The sequence below is a fragment of the Epinephelus moara genome, chromosome 8, assembly GCF_006386435.1.
Source record: "Epinephelus moara isolate mb chromosome 8, YSFRI_EMoa_1.0, whole genome shotgun sequence".
Lineage (NCBI taxonomy): Eukaryota > Metazoa > Chordata > Actinopteri > Perciformes > Serranidae > Epinephelus > Epinephelus moara.
The window spans coordinates 39,627,272-39,649,307 of NC_065513.1; the positions used below are offsets into that span (position 1 = coordinate 39,627,272).

A 22,036-nucleotide genomic window follows, 5' to 3' on the forward strand; every position below is an offset into this window, starting at 1 on the left:
TTCAATATCAGCAAAGTTTCCCTTTATATTCATTGTCTTGTGTGGCGATCAGCAGTGATGTGGTGGTTCACTTTTACACTGTGATCTGTAGCCTATAGTTCGGCTTTAGCTTCTAACTATCTTTGTCTTTTTAACCTGTTGTTGCTGCTGAGTCAGTTTGACATCCTGGATATATCCTTCAAACACAGACTGTAGACCCCTCTGTCTGCTTCTCTCTGGAATCACTCTTTCAGTTTCCCACAAATATGATTGTGGGCTCCATGCTTACTCCAACAGCTTGTTGGACCATCAAAAAGGGGCGGGGCTTAGCAAAGGGTCAATTCCTGTTTTGCAAACTTGTGGGCCTGTAAAGCCCTTTGAGATAACACACCGTCTTTCGAGGCTGCAGCTAACATTAGCTATATAAACATGAACTTAAAGCCACGGTTGTGAGCCTTTGGCTCTGGTTGGCGGAAGGCTAAACTATTGCCAGCATTTTCTTTCCATCTCTGAAACACTTTGTAGATTCTGATGTGTTTTATTGCGTTTACTGTCAGACAAACGCCCTCTCTCTGAGCAGACCTGTGATTGGTCATTGTCTCCCATCACAGGCTAGATTTTCTAAAGCCTGAAAACAGAGCCAAGAGCAGGTGGACAATTCTAGTTTTCTCTTAGGGCACTTGAATTACAATATGCTCAAAGTTTTTTTATGGGATTTTTGCCTAATGATGACAAAAGAATTATGTCTATCCCAGCTTTGAAGGAATAAAAATCAATCATCCTTATAACAGGTATTGATTACAGCAAAGACATATAGATGGATGGATATCAGATTATTGCCACAGATTAAAAAGTGACCCCTTTATAGGGATAGTTCAGATTTTTTAAAGTGGGGCTATATGGGGTACTTGTCCATAGACAGTGTATCACATACAGTAGATGCTGGTAGACCAGCAGCTATTGTGTTTAGTGGACTAAAATATATTTTGTTGTCAGTGGATTCTGGTGACTTTGACAAGAGTATAGATGGGGAACTAAAGCTGTTAACGGCTTCCCTGCTGGAACAGGTTGTCTGACAGAAAGGCAGTGAAGTGTATGTGTACATATTATTTTATGACATTTTCCCTTTTATTTGACATACGTCAGAAAACATGGTAAGAGAGCAAGTTAGGATAACACACAACAAAAGCTCCCAACTCTAATAGTATGCACTATAAGCCATTGGTATCAATACTTTTACTTGTCGTTTACTTGAATTTTATTGAATTAGCTTTGAGTAACTAAATTAAGAATATATCTCCTTAATTTCTGTTTTAAGAGCTGAATAAAAGATGCCCCCAAATTATGTCTCCTGTAACACCAGTGATAGTGGAGGCAGTGATGCACAAAGTACCTTAGAAAACATTCTTTCTGAAATGCTGCTTACTAGCTTTTGTCTATCTTGTCAGGTTTAACCAACTAAAATCAGTATTTTCATCATTATTACCTTCAATTAGGACAGGGGTCGGCAACCTTTCACATCAAAAGAACCGTTTTTGTACCAAAAAAAAAAAAAAATGCCTCTAACTGCAAAACATTTTGAGACTGATAATGAAGGAAACACAGCCATTTAAGTCTTTGCACATCAACACAACTAAGAGGTCTAAATAAACATTTGTTAAAATGTGTTACAACAAAGTGGCTCTACACTGGGCTATTTATGATTATTTGTTACTTTGACTTTGTACAAGGTCGATGAAAGCAAACAAATCTGTGCATACAACAGTAATACTCTATTTTTCATTGCCTAGATTTTAATTAAAACTGTGGTTGGCATGGATCAGTGGTTGAGTATCAGTGTTGTATCTCTTTATATTTTCTTTATTATTATATTTGCCTTCATACTTTTTATGGTTTACTGTATGTAAAGCATTTGAATCGACTTATTGCTTCACAAATAAACTTTCCTCGCCCTCCCTGTTATTAAGTAATACCTTAATAAAAGGTTTAGAGCTCAGACGTTTATCAGCGTATTAAAACAAAGTCAGTTCAGGATAATTTGTTTTTATGTGGGAAATCAAAACATTACCTAATAGTCACTTAGTCATTAATTAGAGTGGGGTCTCCTGTGTATGAGTGTATGATGTGCCATGCATTAATTCATACATTAGTTCAAGCTGAGTCATGCATTAATTACTGTCAAGTCATTAAACTGTTACTGATGCTGTCTGTGATCAAACACGGAGAGAGAACAGCTTAATGAAACGAATGAATTACCCAGATTACCCACATAGAAAACGACTCAATTCAGCAAAATGTAACGAGACAAATAAACTTATCAACCTATCCAGCAGGGCTTGTTACCAAGCTGCCAACCCAGAAATAGACCCACACAGTGGTAGCCCCATAGGGAGAGCTAGTCTGCCTGCATCCCCTGACCCATTAAAGCAAGAGCACGCTGCCTGCAGTCGCTCGTATATCACTGGAGTCTGAGTGCAACTGGTAGGAGAACTGATGTCGGCACTATTGGCAAAGATCCCAGGAGTCATTAAGCTCGGCCTCTAACTGTCATTGTCCCCCCCTGTCTGTGGCTCCTGCAGGGGCCCGTGGGCCTAATATGGGCCACCGCAAAGTTCAGAGCTGCTCCTAAGGTCCCACAGTGATAAGACATTACCTTTTAATGAGGGAGATTATTAGCCACATAAATGAACACCTACTGGCTCTGGTCAGGTCACTGTCATGGATGTCTATGTGAAATAGGTCTCTACAAGGCTTAAAGTATTACAGACAAACCAGGTCACCTTCTGTGGGAAGACTCTGATGGAGTGTGAGTTGATTAGACACATCTTTTAACTATGGCAATGGCATGCACCTTTGACAGTAACTTCGCAAATGTACCGATTGGTTCCACTTTACGGGCCCTATTTAGATGGTCTAAGGCAGACAGCGGAGGGTGCATAATCCATATCGCAAGTGTCATTGCTATTTAGATGCAGGCGCAGTTGTCATTTTCACGCCCTGCGCCCTCGTCGTCTAACTAGCAAATGAACTTGCGCTTCTCTGGGTGTGTTGGTCTAAAAATGAGGAGTGGTCAGGCGCAGTCATGGCGCGTTGCTAGTTAGATGACGTAAAAAGCAAATGCGCCAGTGACCAACAAAAACCCGGTCTAAAGTCAACGGCGCAGTATTTCGCTGTTAAACATGTTAGTAATATGTGTCTCTAGGCGGGTGCACAACGCGCGTGCACTCTGCTCAGACACACATGAAGCAGCCACACATATGAAAAAGATAACAAATAAAAATATGATTACAATGTGAAAGGTTATTATTGTGCACATTAAAATATTTATCAGAAACACGTCTTAATGGTCAGTCATTAATCAGAATGATCTAATCGCAGTAATAATGATCATCATAATTTGTAGTAATGACAAATGAAACTGTGAAATTATCTGACCAATCATGGCAACACCTCCCGCACGAGGAGATCCGTCTCCTCAGCTGTAAAACGCTCACTCTTGGGCGTCATTTCAGCAAAAGCTAAGGTATGGCAATATGACATGACGTCACAGAGCTACTGATGATGGAGTTTCAAAAATATGAACTTATATAAAACTTCACTTTGGTCTTTGACCTGTCAGAAGTACATATTATGCTATTGAAAACTGTTTCAAAGGACATGAAGCTGTTTCTCACATTCATAATACCTCATGTCTGCATGTAATGCACGACTTGATGAGAGCAGTGACATCAGACCTATTTCGGTGCACATTTCAGCACCACGGACAGCGAGCGGATGTTTAATCATCATTAGTCATGTGTTTAACTTCACAGAAAATAAAGAAAATAAATGAATTACAAGCTCATTTCTAGAAGATAACCAAGGGGTCCAGTGTATGAAACACAGTAAAACAAAGGCCACTTTGGTACAATACTGTATAGGCGAATTTACTGGAGTGTCTCCAGAGACCAAAAATACACGCTTAACATGCCGACATGAAGAAAAACCCCACATACAATCAGACAGGCTTCAAGACATCATTTAGACAGGCTGTCTACAGCAGCAGAGCAAAATGCTTTTACAACACAGATAACTCACATAACTCATAACTCGCGGAGGAGCGAAGTGGCGAACAGTTTGATTCACTAACACTCGTATTCACTGATGAGCATATTATTGACCTATTTAAGTGCAATACAATGAAAACAACCAGCCAGTGCGCCTCAGGAGTAAACAGTGCACTGTTTCACACACACGTCTTTTAATACATCCATGACACAAGTAAGATGACTACAGAACCTCTCTCTCTTTTTTCTTCTCCCGATTCCAAGGTATGGCAGCTGCCATACTTTGCCATACTAAATGATGCCTATGTAGGTCTGCCATCTAACTAGCTCTCCGCCATGCGCTCCAATCGCACCTCTTTTAAAGGGAATGAGAGGTGACACTCTGATTGGCTTATTGAATGACCCATGACTAATTCACAGAGTAAGTCCAACCCTTTTAGACTCTCCGCCATGGCGCACAGTCTAAATGGCGCACAGTCTAAAAATGCGCTGTCTAACTAGCAAGTGACTGGGACACACCCATGCGCCGCATGCCTGGCACTTCGCGTTTTAGACCATCTAAATAGGGCCCTACGAGTTCTTGTGAAATCGTGGTACAGTGCTACAACACGGTGGTATGGTACACAGGGGTATCTCTACAGTGGTGTTCAGCATTGTTGCCTCAAAGTAGGGGGGTTCCCAGTTCTAACCTGGGGTGGGGGGTTCAAACCCTGGGTCGGGGAGCCCTTTCTGTGTGGAGTTTGCATGTTCTCCTCTTATCAGCCTGGGTTTTCTCCGTGTACTCCGGCTTCCACAGCTGTGGCTCAGAGGTAGAGCGAGTCGTCCACCAATTGGAAGATCAGAGGTTCGATCCCTGGCTCCTCCTGCATGTCAAAGTATCCTGGTGCAAGATACTGAACCCCAAATCGCTCCTGATGATGCTTCCATTGGTGTGTGAGTGAGTTAAGAACTTCATTGAGAAAGATTTCAACCACTACCTCTTCTAACTCTGTTCCAAGGGGGCAAAGGGGCACTCGAAAACAAGAGGTAGGGGTAAGTAGGCTTTAACAAATGGAATTGGGCCTTTGTGAAGCCTACTTTAGGTCAAACTGTAGCTTTAAGACTAATTCAAACATTTCTTGGCTGTAAACGATGAAGTATCAGTCATGCTTCCCTCTATAAATGTCTGCTCTTTTGTTGCTTTTGTGTCTTACTGTGTATTTCTCCTCTTCACGGTAGGTGTGGGCTGTGCTTTAAGCCTGAAATCCAATTGTCCTGTAAGCTCTTCACGGGGGCTTGCAGAGAATGCTATCTCCATTTTTTTAAATCAGTGTCGTTACAGTGACTAAAAGCTATTTGTGTAATCTGAAATAATCATATCAAGAAGGAAAGAGCATTTTGTTTGGGTAAAAGCAGCTGGAAGGTAAACGTTGAATTCATCAGAAAGAGATGCTTTGAGTGCCAGCTGATTCTGAACATGCCCTTGATTTTTTTTAATGTTGTTATATATCTAAAATGCTCTGTAAAGACCAACAAATGTCATCCACCAAGAATAATGCAGCTCCTCCTAAGGCAATCATATGTCACTGGTGCAACCAATATTCATGTCAGGGTCATTTTGTGAGGATAATCATTTCCGAGGCTTTTTCAGAATCAGATCAGCGGTGTTGAGAAATCAGTTGTGACTCACAGATGATGCAGTACATAAAGAAATGGAGAGAGAACGAGCCAGCCCATAACCTTTTAGAGAAATACTGGAATATGCCTGAGACGACTTCTTTTGGCGAGCTAATATTTGGCACTTTGGTGTATGTTACAGGGTTTTTAATCCCCCCAGGCCCACACCACAGCCGATATTGATATCCCTGCAGTAAAATCATATCATATATCACCAGCTACTTCTCTACAACATAAGTATTAAAAGGATGTGGGAGCTACAGGGCTAAAAAAACAAAAACAAAAACTGAGATATGTTGCAGCTGTCTTCAGTAGGCAGACCACCCATCGATCCTTTAGATTAAAATGTATAGTTTGATCACAAGGGTTGCCGTGGCACAGTGGAATGTCTTGTTCGGCCATCAATCCATATCTTTTTATAATAGGGTGGCCCTAAAATTATTCTTGACAATATGACAACTGACAAAAATATATAATTTATTTAAGAAAATAGTTTTTTTTCCACCTGGACCTTTTTGCTCTGCCATGTCTCCTCTAATCATCACGCTGTAACCTGTGACAGGCTGTTATGATACCTAACTATCACACATTCACTTATATGGAGTTTATCGTTGAGCTGTGAGCGTCACGTAGGTTTACATTACCAAAGGTTTTTGACAAAATCACTTGATGACACTGACTCCTGTGTGCACGCGGCGAGAGAGGAGAGGGAGAGACGCTGTGCTGCTGCCAGAGCTGCCTCTGAGCGATAAGTTACTAAAAGAGTCTGAGAAGTCTGGGGCTGTTCATAAAACATTCAGGATGCCACAGTTTATTCCACACTACTGAAGCTGCTCCTCTTTTTGAAACCACTGCAGAGTCGGTAATAACAATGTCAACAAGTCAAAAAATCACGAGAACTTTTCCTATGATATTAAAAATAACACCCCTAGTATCATGAACGAGATGATATGGCACACCCCTATTTAATTGTAGCTTGATTAAACTGATGTTACCATTTCTACACTTTCACTAAGCCATCCTTTATTTATATCAGTTTGCCTCTTTTGTACTTGTTTTCCACGAAGCGCTCCTGTTGATTAAATATTTTTCTCTTTGGCAACATGCAACAAAGAGCCACTGATGACTACGAGGTGTTTATGTTGGAGTACTGATTTGAAATCAGCCTGAGTTTGCTGATTACAATGTTGCATCTTTACTTCAAATATATCATCGATGAAATGATCCAAAAATGAGCCCAGAGAAACACTCAAACTGCTATATTAGATTATCACTTAAGTATTAAACATCCAACTACAGTCCTGCAGTATCAGACTGATTTAATTTGACATGGTTAAGTTTGGGTATAATTTATCTTTATATAACTTCATTTCTGTCCTATCAGAATTAAATTTCTTGAAGTTCTCTGTGAGAGATGATTAATTTTATGCTAATGATCTGGCAAGTACTTAAAACTACTTGTCTAAAACTTTGCTTCTCACTGAAACTCTATGATTATCAAATCTGTCTCCTGTCCACTGCAATACAAAATAGGGAAACATTTTATATTAAGGTACACATACTTAGCATTACCTAAGTACCATGCTGGCTCTTTATTAGTCATTATAGAGCACTTATCAATGTCTTAGGCCCTAATCGCACAGAAAGCGTTTTACAGTAGCAGCTGGAGGGGGCTTTTTGTGATTGTTTTTAACGAGAAGAAGAAGAATCTTTTTGCTCACTGTTTTTGTGTTGCTTTGCACCTGTTTCTGTGCTCTAGGCCCCTGGCTTTTTTGCTGGAGCGCTCTGCACTCCTGGAGTTGAAAAAATTTCAACTCAGAGTGAAAAAGCACTCCATGTCATCTCTTATTTAGTCATCTTTTTTTTCCCATTGTCCAATCAGATGATTTGAGAGGCGGGCCTTCTGTGGTGGTCACAACAACAAGATTACAGTTGGTGAACAATGGAGGAAAAACTGGCGGTAGCGGAGAGGTAGAGTCATCCTAAAATAAGCCTGGAAACGTCCATCATGGAGGCGAAGCTCCTGGACCAACTGGTGGTACTACCCATGACCCACCCTCTTTTTTAGGGTCTCATGTACCCACACAGATCTCTGTTTATCTGCTGACAGTGTTTATCTGCTGACAGCCTCTCACCCTCAACCAGAGCTACAGACAGTACTCTCTGCCTCAACATGTCAGGAACTACATACTAATCACTGTGAAATTAAAAAAAATGGTAGACTGATTACATGGGAAGGTTAGTGTAAGGAGGTGATGGGGTGGTTGCCTGGCAACAATAAAAAAGGTGCAGCAAGCATTTTTTATTTTACAAATGGCATTCAATTAAAAAAAAAAAAAAAAAGAAGGCAGTGTGGTGCACCTCGAGTTTTGCAACCCGCCAAACACTTCCTGAGTGATCTGGGCCTTATTCTGCATAACCATATTTAACAGCTACTGAGCTACTGAGAGTTTTCCCTCAATAACCTCCTTACTACTGCCTATTGATGGTAAGCTGTTATATATGAATTAGGATCCTAATAAGCTTAACTCAGAGCCAAACAGACAGCTGAGGCACTAACTGGTTTTCATAAAATGTTACCAAAAATAGTTGTTTATTTTACGCTGAGATGTCTCAGCAGTTTGTTCTCAAATCCAAGTGCATTAAAGGCCTCCACTGTATCATCACCTGAAAGCTGCGTCTGCACTGAATCTACGTATCAACAAGCTTTAAAAACATACAGCCAAATGGTCTTTACTCATCAGATTGTGTTGCAGAGATCAGTGATCATCTGTGTTTATTTTATTGCGTCTGGTGGTCACTTACCCCGAAGTTGGAGGCTGCAAATCTAGCCGGAGCAGAGACGTTGGTGGAGGCGGTTGGGTGGGCGTAGAAGGCATTGATGTTGGCCAGCAGGGTGCTCATCACTGCCGGCACCCCTGACAGCATGTACTTAGAGGACAGGCAAGAGAAATGGCTGAGGAGGAAAGGAGAGGAGACAGACATGAGCGGGAGAAAGAGAGACAGAGAGAGAAAAGGTAAGCAAGAAAGATTGAAGATTTAAAAAGCAGTAAGAAGTTAAAAAGAAAGGCAGGACAGACATGGAGAGAATGGGAAGGAGGTTGGGAGGATGAGACAGGTGGAGACAGATGGAAGATGGGGTTGAGAGGAAGACATGAAGAGGCCAGAGAGAGAGAGATCGGAAGGAGGATGAATGAAATAGATTGTGGAGAAGGAGGATGAAGGATCGGACAGATGGAGGAAAGGGTTGGGCGAAATTGGAGACGAGAGAGGGAAACAAAAATGGATTAAGTGGAGATGACGTCAAAACAGTTGATCACCAGTGTACAAATACCCATTTTTAATATTACTGACAGTATATATCTTTAACATGCATCAACTAATTTACTTTTGCAGCGATGTAATAAAGACAACTCAACACACAGACGGACTGTTAGGAAGTGCAATACTTCATTGGTATAGTAAAACTACTTTCATGACATTTGTCTTTGTCTGCTTGACACTATTTGCTCTGTTCAGCTGGGATGCTACATCAGACATTGTTTCAGCAGTAATGGCCAGCTCTGGTTGTGATCAGTTGGGTGCGCACACACCACTGTGCAAAAATGAGCAGGGACGGTTGTGTGGCCATGAACAATATGTCTATTCCCCTGGAGGTTCTGCCAGTTAAATGTATTGGTATCTTTAAAGCTGTAGTTGTGAACTTATTTTTGTCATAGTAGCTGAAACTTTCACTTTATTCACACGGAGTTAAATGAGACAGATGAGACAGAAAAATTAAATTCTCCTCTGCCTACTCTGCTGCCTTGTAGCATTTCCAATGGCATTACAGCATGTGAACAAAATCAACCAATCAACCAACTGCTCGTGAACTGTGGTCAAACTGCAAAATAGGCAGTGCTGATCAAATATGAATCAAGATTCGGTGATGGCATCGCCTATTTCTCTGCTCTGTTTTCAGAAACATATTCTAGTGTACTGTTTAGCTGTAAATTGAGAAAGTTGGTCCGGCTGTTGGTTGGGGCAAGGTACTCAGGCTGACTGTTTTCAACATGGCAGCCGGGTCACAAACCATCTCATTTTACAGCTAAACAGTACACTAAAACAGTGGTTCCCAACTGGTGGGTCGCGGGTCCATCTGAATGGACTATGAGAGACTGGTGAACATGTCAAGTTTGTACAAAACACAATCTATTTTGAAGTATAGTACATTTCCTGCACAGAGCTTTTATTTTGAAGTGCTGTTTCCTACTGTAGAGTGACTGACTAATGGACAGATACTCGAAAGAGACAGCAAACTAGCTCAACGACATGGCCAAAAGCTATTATGACGCTGAACAGATTAAACTGCCTGGAGCTTGAACTGACGAATAAGGAGAAATCTGGACCCCGTGGCTGGACCAGTTGGGAACCACCACTTCTGGGGCTCCCAGATTTAGCTGAAAAGGGAGCACTCTTCACTTTCACGTTGTTCTCCAGTACAGGCAGCTGCAGAATCAGACTCAGGGTGAGTCTGAGTGAGACACAGGCAGCTGCCCGCAGGAGGAAAGGCTTACCGCTACTCCACATGATACAGTCCCTGGCTTTTGCTCGATATATAGTGTCTAGTATCTAATGATACCTGTTATTAGCATAGTTAGCAAATATTAGCTCGGAGGGCTAATTTGGCTTGTTTGCTTTATTACATGAATGTTTATTACATGAATGGAGTTTCACCAAGCCCGTTTAAACTCTCAAATTCTGCATGAAAAAAAAAGAGAAGAAATTAATAGTTGACTTGACTGACAAAATTTGGCTACAACCCTAACAAAAACAAACAAACAAACAAACAAATGTATGAACAGTTTGTTCCAGTGAGGAAACCAAAATAAAGCTGTTCAGCAGGCTTTCAATGATATGTGAGGCTGTTATAATGGCTACAGTGCGTTTCAATTGCCATTTTCATTTGGCGGTGTTATTGATCGGCTAATATCCTCATTTCCACCGGGACGTAGTCTGAGCCATTTCTGCTTCCAACTTCAATTTACTCAATGCTTCCCAGTATGATTATGTTTATGTGTGTGCTCCTTTTATCACACACAGAACCTCTCGGTCCCTTTAAGGTCAAATTACAACATTATTAATGTAATTAAACCATTGTGTGAAAGTGTGTGTGTGTGTGTGTGTGTGTGTGTGCTCCCTGAGTCTCTTTCCAGCTGCCTATAAAGATCCAATCAAACAGCTGGGAAATCTCAGAGGTGACAGGTCATCTTTTCTCATTAGATGTGATAAACTAATTTGCATGCTGTTTATAGTTCATGACAACCCCGCCCACCTCTCATCACATCAACACACAGGCATGCACATGCACACACACTAATGTCAAGTACTTCCTGATTTGATTTACCCATACATGCACACAACTGGTTGACATCATGGAGAACTGGATGCCCTGGCAAACTTGCATATTCACACACACACACACACACACACACACACACACACACACACACACACACACACACACACATTTAACACCAAGCTTACGTCATGGCCTGGTATATGGACTCGATGCCGTAGCGCATGGCGAACTCATCCACGATCTCCTGCTGCACCTCATCAAAGTAAACCTTCCAGGCATCATCTCCTTGAGCCACGGGGATCTTCACCATGCCGCCTCCTTCCACGTCCGTCGAGAAGTGGAACATATTCTACAAAGAAAAGAAAGTTTAAGAGAACAGGAAAATATCTGCACTGTTCGAGGAGCTAAAAAACAGCCAGGAGTTGTCGTCGTCGTAATTTTTCTACTGGGGACAGTGGCACAAAAAGCAGTTGCTTTTTACCAATACATTGCTGTGTTTCTAGTGGGGACTGTGCCCCAAAATATGTGTATTTTAAGCAAAAAAAAGATGATCTTTTCAGTAAACTCCACAGTCTGTAGTGCTCATTTCATCACAGGTAAATTATGCAATATTTTGGAGAATGAAAATGACACGACAGACACACACACACACAGCACACACAAATACAAATGCTCCTCTCTCCCTCTGTAGACTGTTGGCTCACAAGCCTTAGTTTGAACAAGCTAAGCACCAAAACAATGTGTGTTTTTTACACTTTATTTTCATTGTTTTTGTTACAAAAACATCAAAAAAGGGTAGAAAAGAAAATAAGGTATAAAACAAAACAAAAAACAAAAAGAACAAAAAGATCCCGACTTATTCATCCCTGTGACATATTTAGTGATTCAGCCTCTTATGTTGTCATTGACATCTAAACATTGACCATTTCTCCAATTTCTCTCAACTATTCTCCTCTTGAGCTCTTATTCTATGAGTTAACAGTTTCACACACACACACATATATATATATATATATATTTCATTCATCTTGTGTTGGTGGTTCTGCTTTGTTCCACCTCTTTGTGATGGTGTTTGTACAAGCTGCTAACAAGACTTTTAATGTATAACTATCTTCTCTCAACACAGTTCCTCCTGTCATACTGCCAAAGTACAACACCACGCATGATCTAGGTATATCAGCGCCTAGAATTTTGATAACAACCATATGAACAAATACCCAAAACTTTACAATGCAGCGTCAAAGCCAAAATACATGAGCATGATCCACATTTCTTGCCCCACATCGTCTCCAACATGGTCCTGCTGTAGACAAGTATATGCTCTTTATTTGGGGAGTGGAAGTGGTGGACTTTTATTTGTGATACCAAATTTGCACCTTATCAAAGGGAACATCGTAACATTGAGCATCAAGGTCCTAAAACTAATTTTGCTGGTGTGTATTTCAGTTCCGGAGGACTAAAATTCTGCGTTTCAAATGCTGTTTTCATGCAGTGGTGGCTGGACAGTAAGTCTAAGTGGATGTCGATGTCCACTAGCAACCAAAAGATGCTCTGAAAAGGTCTGTGGGCTAAACAGTTAGGAAAATGTTAGGTGCCACTGACTGTGCATGTGTGTGTTTATATATATGTGTTTGTGACAGAAAAACACAGAGCAAGACTCTCAAGTTTCTCCGACATTTCCCCCTTCAACTTATTCCTCAAAGCCTGTCAGCTTCCCCATTTTAAGTTGTGTGTGTGTTTGCGTGTGTGTGTGTGTGTGTGTGTGTGTGTGTGTGTGTGTGTTACCTCATGAAGGCACGTGTACTGAACATGGTATGGTGCCACCTTTTCCTCTCCCTCGATCTCCACACTGATCTGAAGACGAATGGCACCAGACACCGCTGACTTGTCTGTTCTCTTCTCTGCAAGGGGACACACACACACACACACACACACACACACCACACACACACACACACACACACACACACAATTACTCTGCAGTCATACATCGCTCAGAGTTGAACTTAAGTTGAACTTCGGATCTATGACGACAGCTAAAGCAGTGAGTGCTCCAACTGCTGTGCTAATGAGCAAAGCAACACTCCGAAACACAAACACACATAAAACCAATTACACACTCCCATCTACTCCACAAACACAGAAACACACACACACACACACACACACACACACACACACACACTAAGTTTCCCGTATCCCTGTGGCTCTGAGTGACTACATACCCAGGTTGTACCAGACGTCCATCTCTCCGCTCAGAGTTCGGACCTCGATGATGCTCTGACCCAAGAAGTCGTCCGACTCCCTCTTCAGACGCTGCTTCACTCGAGATTTGATGTCATCGTCTTCATCCCAAACTCGCAGCTTGATACGATCTGATGAGTTGTGACACTCGCTGCGGAGACAGAGGACAGGTGGGCGGCGTGTTGTTTTAGGAAATGTGTGTGTTGGAGCAGATGGCTAAGGTGGAGGGTTTGGGTGCCTGGAGCAAATCAACATATGTTGAAAAATACTTTAAATCTGTGCCTCTCATTATCACTCTGTGGTGACTACTCAGTAAGCACTGATTTGTTGATTTCCAAAGGAAAAAAGCGTTTGTATGTCCTGGCTAAAACCTGCTAAAGTGGTTGAGAAATTAAAGCTTTTTATAGGTGTCTACGTTACATCACAAAATTGTTTATATAGCATTATTTCAATAACTACACTTCAATGTGAGTCTCAATTTGAAATATAGTTTTTGATTTATGGACCTACATTTATTTACACCATTCTAGTCTTCTGACCACTCAAAGTGCTTTTACACTACATGTTACATTCACCCATTAACACACACATTCACACACTGGTGCCGAGGCTACCATACAAGGTGCCACCTGCCACTCTCGAGTGTGCACATCCACTGGGGGCAATGTGGAGCTCAGTATTTTTGCCCTTCGATGTGCTGACTGGAGGAGTCGGAGATCAATCCCCCTATCTTCTGCATAATGGACAACCAGCTTTACCACCAGAGCTCTACCTCCTTCCCCCTGAAAAGCTTTTTAAATGCTGTTGAAATAACCTTCTACAAAGGTTTTTGTCCAGAATTCATTTGGCAAATGCAAATGGTCAAATCAGTGCTAACTGTGTAGGATCTTAAGTACTGATCGAAACGTATTCGGATATAGATACTGTACCTACTACACTGTATACCTGTGCCACTTCCTTACATGTAAATGCATCATACATTATTTGTTGATATCTTTATGATAGGGCTGGACAATCTATTGATATTATATTAATAATATGATATAAGACTAAGGCCCAATCCCAATACCCCCCTTGTCCACTACCCCTAGCCCTGGGCCCTACCCCTAGCCCTTGTCCACTACCCCTTGGCCCTCGAAGTGAAGCAACGAGGGGTAGGGGTTGAAATCTTTCCCTAGGAATTGGGACACCACTCACTACATCACCGCGCCGGTTACGTTCACGCATACGTAGCTATTTTAAACAGGAAGCTGCGAGCCATCTACATTTCCAACCGGCATCTACAATGGAGTCTCCGGTTGAGTTCATCCTACCTTCGTGTTTGCTGTATTCATCATGCTTCGTTTGATGAACGACAGCCGACAGGGGACTTCTGCTAGCTAGCTAACTAGCTAACCAGCTAACATTTCAAGGCAGCATAGTTATATACTAGCTGGCGTGTTATCGTAATGTGAAAAATACAACAATTTTGCAGAACAGGATAGATGACAGACGCCAGATAGTGCGAGCTAGCTAGCTAGCTAGCTAACAAGCAACCTGGAGACGGTAATGTTAGCTATGTATGAACTTTTTTCCCCGTCTCTTGCTCGGTGGTAGCCGTGGCAACGTCTACCCCTCGCTGGCAAGTCAGCATCTGAAATCCCTCGCGCCGACGGGCTAGTTTCATCCCCACTACCCCACGTTATGCCCCCTACCCCTACACGCAAAAAGGAATTGGGACATCCCTACCCGTTGCGGGAACACGCAAATGTAGGGGTAGGGCCAAGCGGTAGGGCTACGGGGGGGTATTGGGACAGGCCCTAAATATCATCTTAGATTTTGGATATTGCATTATCATAAGTGTCTTTTCCTGGTTTTCAAGGCTGCATTACAGTAAAGTGATAATATTCTAAACTAACCAAACTGTTGTAGATGTTCTATTGTTTGCCTTTACCCACTTTGTCATTATATCCACATTCCTTTTGATTATTTATCAAAAATCTGTGTGTAAATATTTTGTGAAAGCACCATGAGTCAGCCCTGCAATATCAATACTGACGTATTTCATCAAAATATCATGATATTTAATTTTCTCCATATCGTCCAGCCCTACTTTATGAAGAGTTTTTCCGCGTATACACAGTACAGTCTTAACCACAGCAAAAAGAAAATGAGTTTTTAGAAAATGATGCATAGTTAGAGATTAAACCAACCAATAGAATATAAAGTAGTTGAACTAGTTGATTAAAACCTTTGAAAATGTGCTTAGTTTCATCATGATACTGTATTGATTCTTTGGACAATGAACATCACAAGATCTGCCACGACACGATTTTAATTTAACTTCATCCAGGGGCCTGCAATCAATTTGACATGATACCAGTGAATATCCTTCTTGTCTTTTTCTTGGTTGCTTGCCCTTGTCTGCCTGGAGCAAGGTTGCTACCACTGTTTGAATGTTTATGAAGGACATGTGCTTGGATGGAAATGGTGACACAGATGTGCCATGGGAGTTTCAAAATAAAGGCGTATCTTGAAGGTGACAATATGTATCGATGTTTTTACTTTGCATCCATGATATTGGAGCATTGGTGATTGAATCGATGCATCAATCCTGACTGATGTATTGTTAAACCTCTACTAATATTGTGATTTTATAATGTGTTCACTGAAAAACAACAGAGAGCATGCTGGTTCAATCTGACAGTAATGAAACACAAATATAATATTTACATGTATGACAATGTAACACATAATTTGTGCTTTTACTTTTGATACTTTTCATTTAGCTGATACTACTGATGCAAATTTCTATTTGTCAGGTAGGGTTGGGGCTGCAGTAGCTCACTCCTTAGGGACTTGGGTTGGAAATCGGAGGGTCCCTGGCCCAAGTCCCTGTCCTGACCAAGTATGGAGTGTGGACTGGTAGCTGGAGAGGTGTCAGGTCGACTCCAGGGCACTGTCGAGGTGCCCCTGAGCAAGACACTGAACACCCAACTGCTCAGGGTGCCTGCCCATGGGCAGCCCCCTCACTCTAGCATCTCTCCATTTAATGTATAGGTCCTGTTTGTGCATGTGTGTGTATTTCAGGCCATATATGACAACATTAATCCCCTAAGGGATTAAAAACGTATATCTTTGTTTTCTTTGTTTTTATGAGGAACTTTGCTGATGATAATGTTTTTTTTAACACTGTGGTATTTCTGCTTTTACTAAAAAGCCGTGCACACCCTCACAGGTGTCTCATAGGACTACATGTACTTAAAATAATTTAGAGAAGGATGTGAAATTGTCGGAGGTGATGACTATGATTATGACATATGACTATGATTTTCACTGAAATTGCTTTAGGAAATTGTACCTGTTCATGCATCATAACTGCATTTAAACTGGACACTGTGTTCCCTCATCTGCACTGTGTGACAGCTCTATTTGTCTGTTTGTATTTATTGTAACAACGTATTCCCAATGCAGCTATTCACATGAAATTTAGACCAGGCGTTGGTATTTTCTCAATTAAACTACACGGATAAAGAAATCGAAACATTTAAATCCTTAAGAGTTATGTGCTATAAAGTGGAATTGAAGTACTGAAGACACTAACTGAAATTTATTAAAGACTTGGGGAAGCTTTTGTTTACAATCCATGCTTCAAGATGCTTCCTGTATGAGGAAACTAATCTCTCAAAGTGTCCAGATGGGATTTTGGCCCATTCTTCCACACAGACAGTCTTTAAGTCTTGAAGATTTTGGAGAGCTCCCTTGAGAATCTTGAGAAAGAAATTTCACTTTCGAAACTTCAGCAATTAGTGTCCTCAGTTCCCAAACGCTTACTGAGTGTAGGTGAAAGAAAAGGTGATGTAACACAGGGGTAAACATACCCTGTCACAGGTTTTTGGGACGAAAGGAAATCATTTTGGAATCGGGGTTGTAATAAGTAGATGATGTCAGCCTGTACACACACACACAGTCCTGAGAACAGCTCTAATTAACCAGATTAAGTGTGTGTGGGTTTACCATGGCTGTGCAGGACCTTAAGGTGAAGCATCTAAAACCTTCCTCCGCCACTGCACGGTGTGACAACGACACTGTTCTCCTGAACTTTGCCGGACCTCTGAGAGCTCCAGCTGAGCTTTACAACCAGGAAGAAAATAACAAGCAGAACTTACAAGCTAAACTTTTCCTCCCAGACTGGGTTCAGGTTGCCGTAGATGGTCTTTGTCCTCTTCTTCGTCTTCCCGACTTGGATGGTGACATAGGGGTCGCTGGAGCCCGTTCTGTCCTTGGCCTGGAGACCCTGCGCGCTGACGACTGATAACACACACACACAGAGAGACACACACAGTCAGAGAGAATGACTATGAAAATTGCATAAGAACAACAAACACCTACTCGTTACCACCATCTTTCTGTCTCATTCACACACACACACACACACACACACACACACACCAAAACACAAGATATATCACCCACACAGTTCTGCAGAGCCTCGTAACACAACACTCGTGACTCACAGGCAGATGTTGGGTAACAAAATTTCTCACCAAATTAGTTAAACAACCGTTGTCGCCCAGTGTTTCATTGTTCTGTGCAACAGGTAGTCAAAGAGGACTTCTAAAGGAGACTTAAAGTGATGACGTGAACCAGCTATAAAGGGCGAAACATCTGTCACCACAGGGAGTGTGCTCAGATTATACAAGCCGACATGAATATTTACTGAATTTTACATTCAATTCTTGCCCTTTCTATTCTGCATATTGTTTCTATACATCTCTGTCAAGATAACAAAGCAGCAAATGAAAGACGAAGCAGCTTCTGTGACACTCTGGCACAAAGGCATGTGTTGCCCTGAAGGACGTCTGTCTGACTTCCACTGTATCCAAGCTACAGAAAACAGCTTTGATCGATGGAAATTAAAGGCTTATGAGACGAGTCTGGAGACATTTCTTTGAGGCAGAAGGTCAACAACAGGTTGTTGAGTGTCAAGATGTATTAGGGCTCGCTCAGAAAATACGCTACCAGAGTGTCTTGTGCTTAAGAGGGTTAACATAAGGTTATAGATTTAAACCAGGAAGAGTACGATGGAGGCCAATTCTACATCCAATATTATTTCTATTCTCCACACTGTAGTGCTTAAAGGAATAGTCTGACATTTTGGAGATATGTGCTTACATACCCTCTGCTGGAGCGTTATATGAGAAGGCTGATACTACTCTTATTCCATCTGTTAAATATGAAGCTACAGCCAGAAGCTCGTTAGCTTATCTGAGCACAAAGACAGGAAACGGGGGAAGCCCAGCTCTTTTTAACGATAACAAAATTCACCTCCCAGCACCACGGAAACTTGCTAAATAATATCTCATTTGCTTAATCCACACAAAAATGAAGTGTAAAAACGACAACTGATGATACCAGTTCCTCATCCAATACCAGTTTCTTTCCTCTAAATTTTAAATCTCTGTATGACACTGTGTGGAACTAATCAGGATGAGAGTTATGTAAGGTAAGAGGAGGTCAGGGACTGCTCTGAGTCAGCAGCAAATACAACCTGAAACTGTATTTCATGTGGATTCATTTGTTGCAGCTATTATCTGATGTGGTCAGCTTTGCTAAATAGAAAATCAAATTGCTCATATTTACACACATACTTATGTACGTGCCTTTTTGCGCTAATACATACAGATGAAAGCCATATTCTGAGATGCAAAAACTACATCTGTTTGTACTTTGTAAACAAGTCCTGTCGTGTGAAACAAGAAGCAGTGTGTAAGATTTAAGGAGATTTAGTGGTGTCTTGCAGTGAGGACTGCAGATCTTTCATTTAGAATTCCTTCAGCGTTCATTGCTCAGAAGGTTTTTAGCAGGAGCTGAGTTATCCGCTGGGGTCTGTTCCTCTCCAAAACAAACAGACCAGGCGATTTAAACCAGTAAAAACACTGAATAAAGCAGTTTTTTCTCTCTCTGACACTGTCTGAGACGGCAGTTAGCCTTGCACTTGCTAATGTGTGCTCACCTTTTTTCTCTGATAACTTAAGATCCAGACATTTAGGAGGTTTTTACTAAGGGTGGAATCATCTGCTGAGGTCTCTTGCTCTCCAAAATAACTGGACCAGGTGATTTAAACCAGTAAAAAAAACCATTAAAGCAGTTTCACATTAAAAAACACAAATCAATCAAGTTAAAAAATATCTGAGAGAAACGCCCTCTCTCTCTGTCTTCAGCCCAATACGGGGAAATGACTCCTTCCCTCCAGGTAAAACAGACGGGGGATTTAAATCTTGGGCTACTAAGGGGCTGGGAAAAATAGCAGATCTTTACAACTCGCAAAAGGTGCTGATGACATTTGGAGAAATAGTTGATCAATTTAACATACCCTGTAATCATTTTTTTTAAATACCTACAGTTGAGAAATTTCATTAGAACACACCAAAATCAAACATTATGCATCCCCGAAATGTCTACCATAGAAAAATTAATGAACATGAATTGTTTAGGGAGGGGTTTAATTCCCAAAATTTATAAATGCCTGGTAGACAGAAGCACAGAAACATCTGCAGGACGGCTGGGGGCATGGAGGGAAGATCTACAGGAGGACATCCCAATAGAAAAGTGGGAGGAGGCATGCTCTAAAGCACAATCGAGAACTACTAACAACCGCCTGAAATTACTACAATACAACCGGTTAATGCGAACGTATATCACTCCAGAAAAACTTAACAGATATAATAGCACTATACCTGATACTTGTATTAAATGTGAGAAGGAAAAAGGTACATTTTTCCATTGCGTTTGGCAATGTACGGAAATATAAACATTCTGGCAAGAAATAAAACAATGTATTCAAAATATTTTACAGATTCAAATACCCTTGGTCCCACAGTTCTTTATATTAGGTTTATATCCAGATAATTTGAAGATTAAAAAATATCAACGAATATTTATAGACTTAAGTCTGTCTGAGCTATCTACAACTCTTCACTTAGAGAAAATTACATATACAATAAAACATCAACAACATAATTTTCACCAGATCTGGGACCCCTTAATTTGCTATGTATTGAGAACAGATTTGTCACATGTGATGGAAGAGCCTGGGGACATGTAAACAGTGGCACTTTGCAGTACCTAATATTGCAGAATTTCCTATACAATGGACTAAAATGGACTAACTCACTAACCTGATCCCCAACCAAGAATCGGAATAATTTGAAAGGGCGGGGGGTGGGGGGGTTGACATGTTTGTTCAAGACATGTAATTGTATTTCTTTGTATTTCGTTGTTATGTTGTGATAACAATAAAAAGAATGTTGGTAAAAAAAAATTAAAAAAAACACAAATCACATTCTGATGCTGCTCCTTGCAGAGAGACTGCTAACTATGGTGGCCTACACCAAAATGCAAAGGACTCTATCAAGAGCCAGTGTTTGGTTTGTCCATTCTGGGCTACTGTAGAAACATGGTGGACTCCATGGAAAGGACCCGCTCCCTATGTAGATATAAACGGCTCATTCTAAGGTAACGAAAACACAACGGTTCTTATTGTCAGGTGATTATACACTAAAGAAAAAGATACTTCTTATATTCCATTTCTGCCGATATACCCCCCTTAATCCTACACACTGGACCTTTAAGACTCAGTATCTGTCTCAAGCCACATCAGTCCCTGTAATATCTTGCCAGCGGTTCATTCAGCGTCGATGACTGCTGCATTTTATCTGTGCTAAAGGGAGTTTTGAATATTAACTGGTTCAGATGTTCCCTAATGAAATCAATGGGTTCTTCAAAGAGCTCTGTGTGGAGCGTCTCCTGTCAGTCCACCATCAAGTTCAGTCACAACTTGGCTTAAATACAAAACTGAGTTTGAGTTGAAAGTGTGTCTGAAAGTATTTCAGATGGGAGACATGATTGATTTATGCAAAAATGAAAAATACTTTGATGAAAAAGCAATAATGTGAGAATTTCAAACAACTTGAATGATTTATAGACGCCTTGAAAGAATGTTTGTGAAGTCTTTTCTTCACTGCGTTTGAGGGGATAATACTATGTAACACATATACAAACAATGTCAGGGTTTTATCTCATTTCTTATTATACAGAAAACCAAGTTTTTTGAGAGAGAACTTCAGAAAGGTTCCTTACAAAACCTTTATTATAAAAACGTCTGAATCTCGCCTGACACATTTTTGAGAATCTTGTGACTGCATATCAAAAATTCATTCAGTAGAATCTGTAGGTATGTGATCTGACCTTGATCAGCAGAACAGAGATGTGCCACTATCAAATTCAATAAGCAAAGACCGTCTGAGACATGACAACTTCTATTACTTACATCAGAAGTAGGTCACTGGAGGGGAGTATATATTTCAGGCGAAAATATGTATTGAAAACAGGCGACAGACAGGAGTTCAGTGGCTACAGATCGGTTGTCTCAAAAGTTACAGTTAACAGTTGATAGAACACCTGAAAAAAGAGTATATGCTTCATCCTATGAAAATTGGATTTAGGGCGAACCACACTTCTGAAAGTGCATGTTGCTACAGGCTCACTAAGGCCCTGTCTACACCAGAGTTGGGTATAACGCGTTACATAGTAATGCGTTAGAGTACTTTGATTACTTTTTGCAGTAACGAGTAACCTAACGCGTTAGTTTGGTGTTTGAGTAATCAAATACTTAAGTACATTTTCAAACAAGACATCAGTTACTTCCGTTACTTTTAGAACGCTGGTCCTTCAGCTCCGAAACAGCAACGGCTGTCGTTTGGTTCTAATAACGGAGATAATGTTAAAC

The 22,036-nt window shown here is 41.0% G+C and overlaps 1 protein-coding gene across 1 annotated transcript in view; it reads right to left on the reverse strand.

Moving 5' to 3' along the window:
- The window catches only part of LOC126394434 (protein unc-13 homolog B-like), a 134,086-nt gene that overhangs the window by 87,820 nt on the left and 24,230 nt on the right, over positions 1–22,036 (reverse strand). The window contains exons 8-12 of the mRNA XM_050051245.1: positions 17,415–17,556; positions 13,248–13,417; positions 12,808–12,923; positions 11,208–11,371; positions 8,487–8,637 (exon numbers count right to left, since the gene is read on the reverse strand). Coding sequence (XP_049907202.1) covers positions 8,487–8,637; positions 11,208–11,371; positions 12,808–12,923; positions 13,248–13,417; positions 17,415–17,556 — 743 coding nt within the window. The remainder of the gene's footprint in view (positions 1–8,486; positions 8,638–11,207; positions 11,372–12,807; positions 12,924–13,247; positions 13,418–17,414; positions 17,557–22,036) is intronic.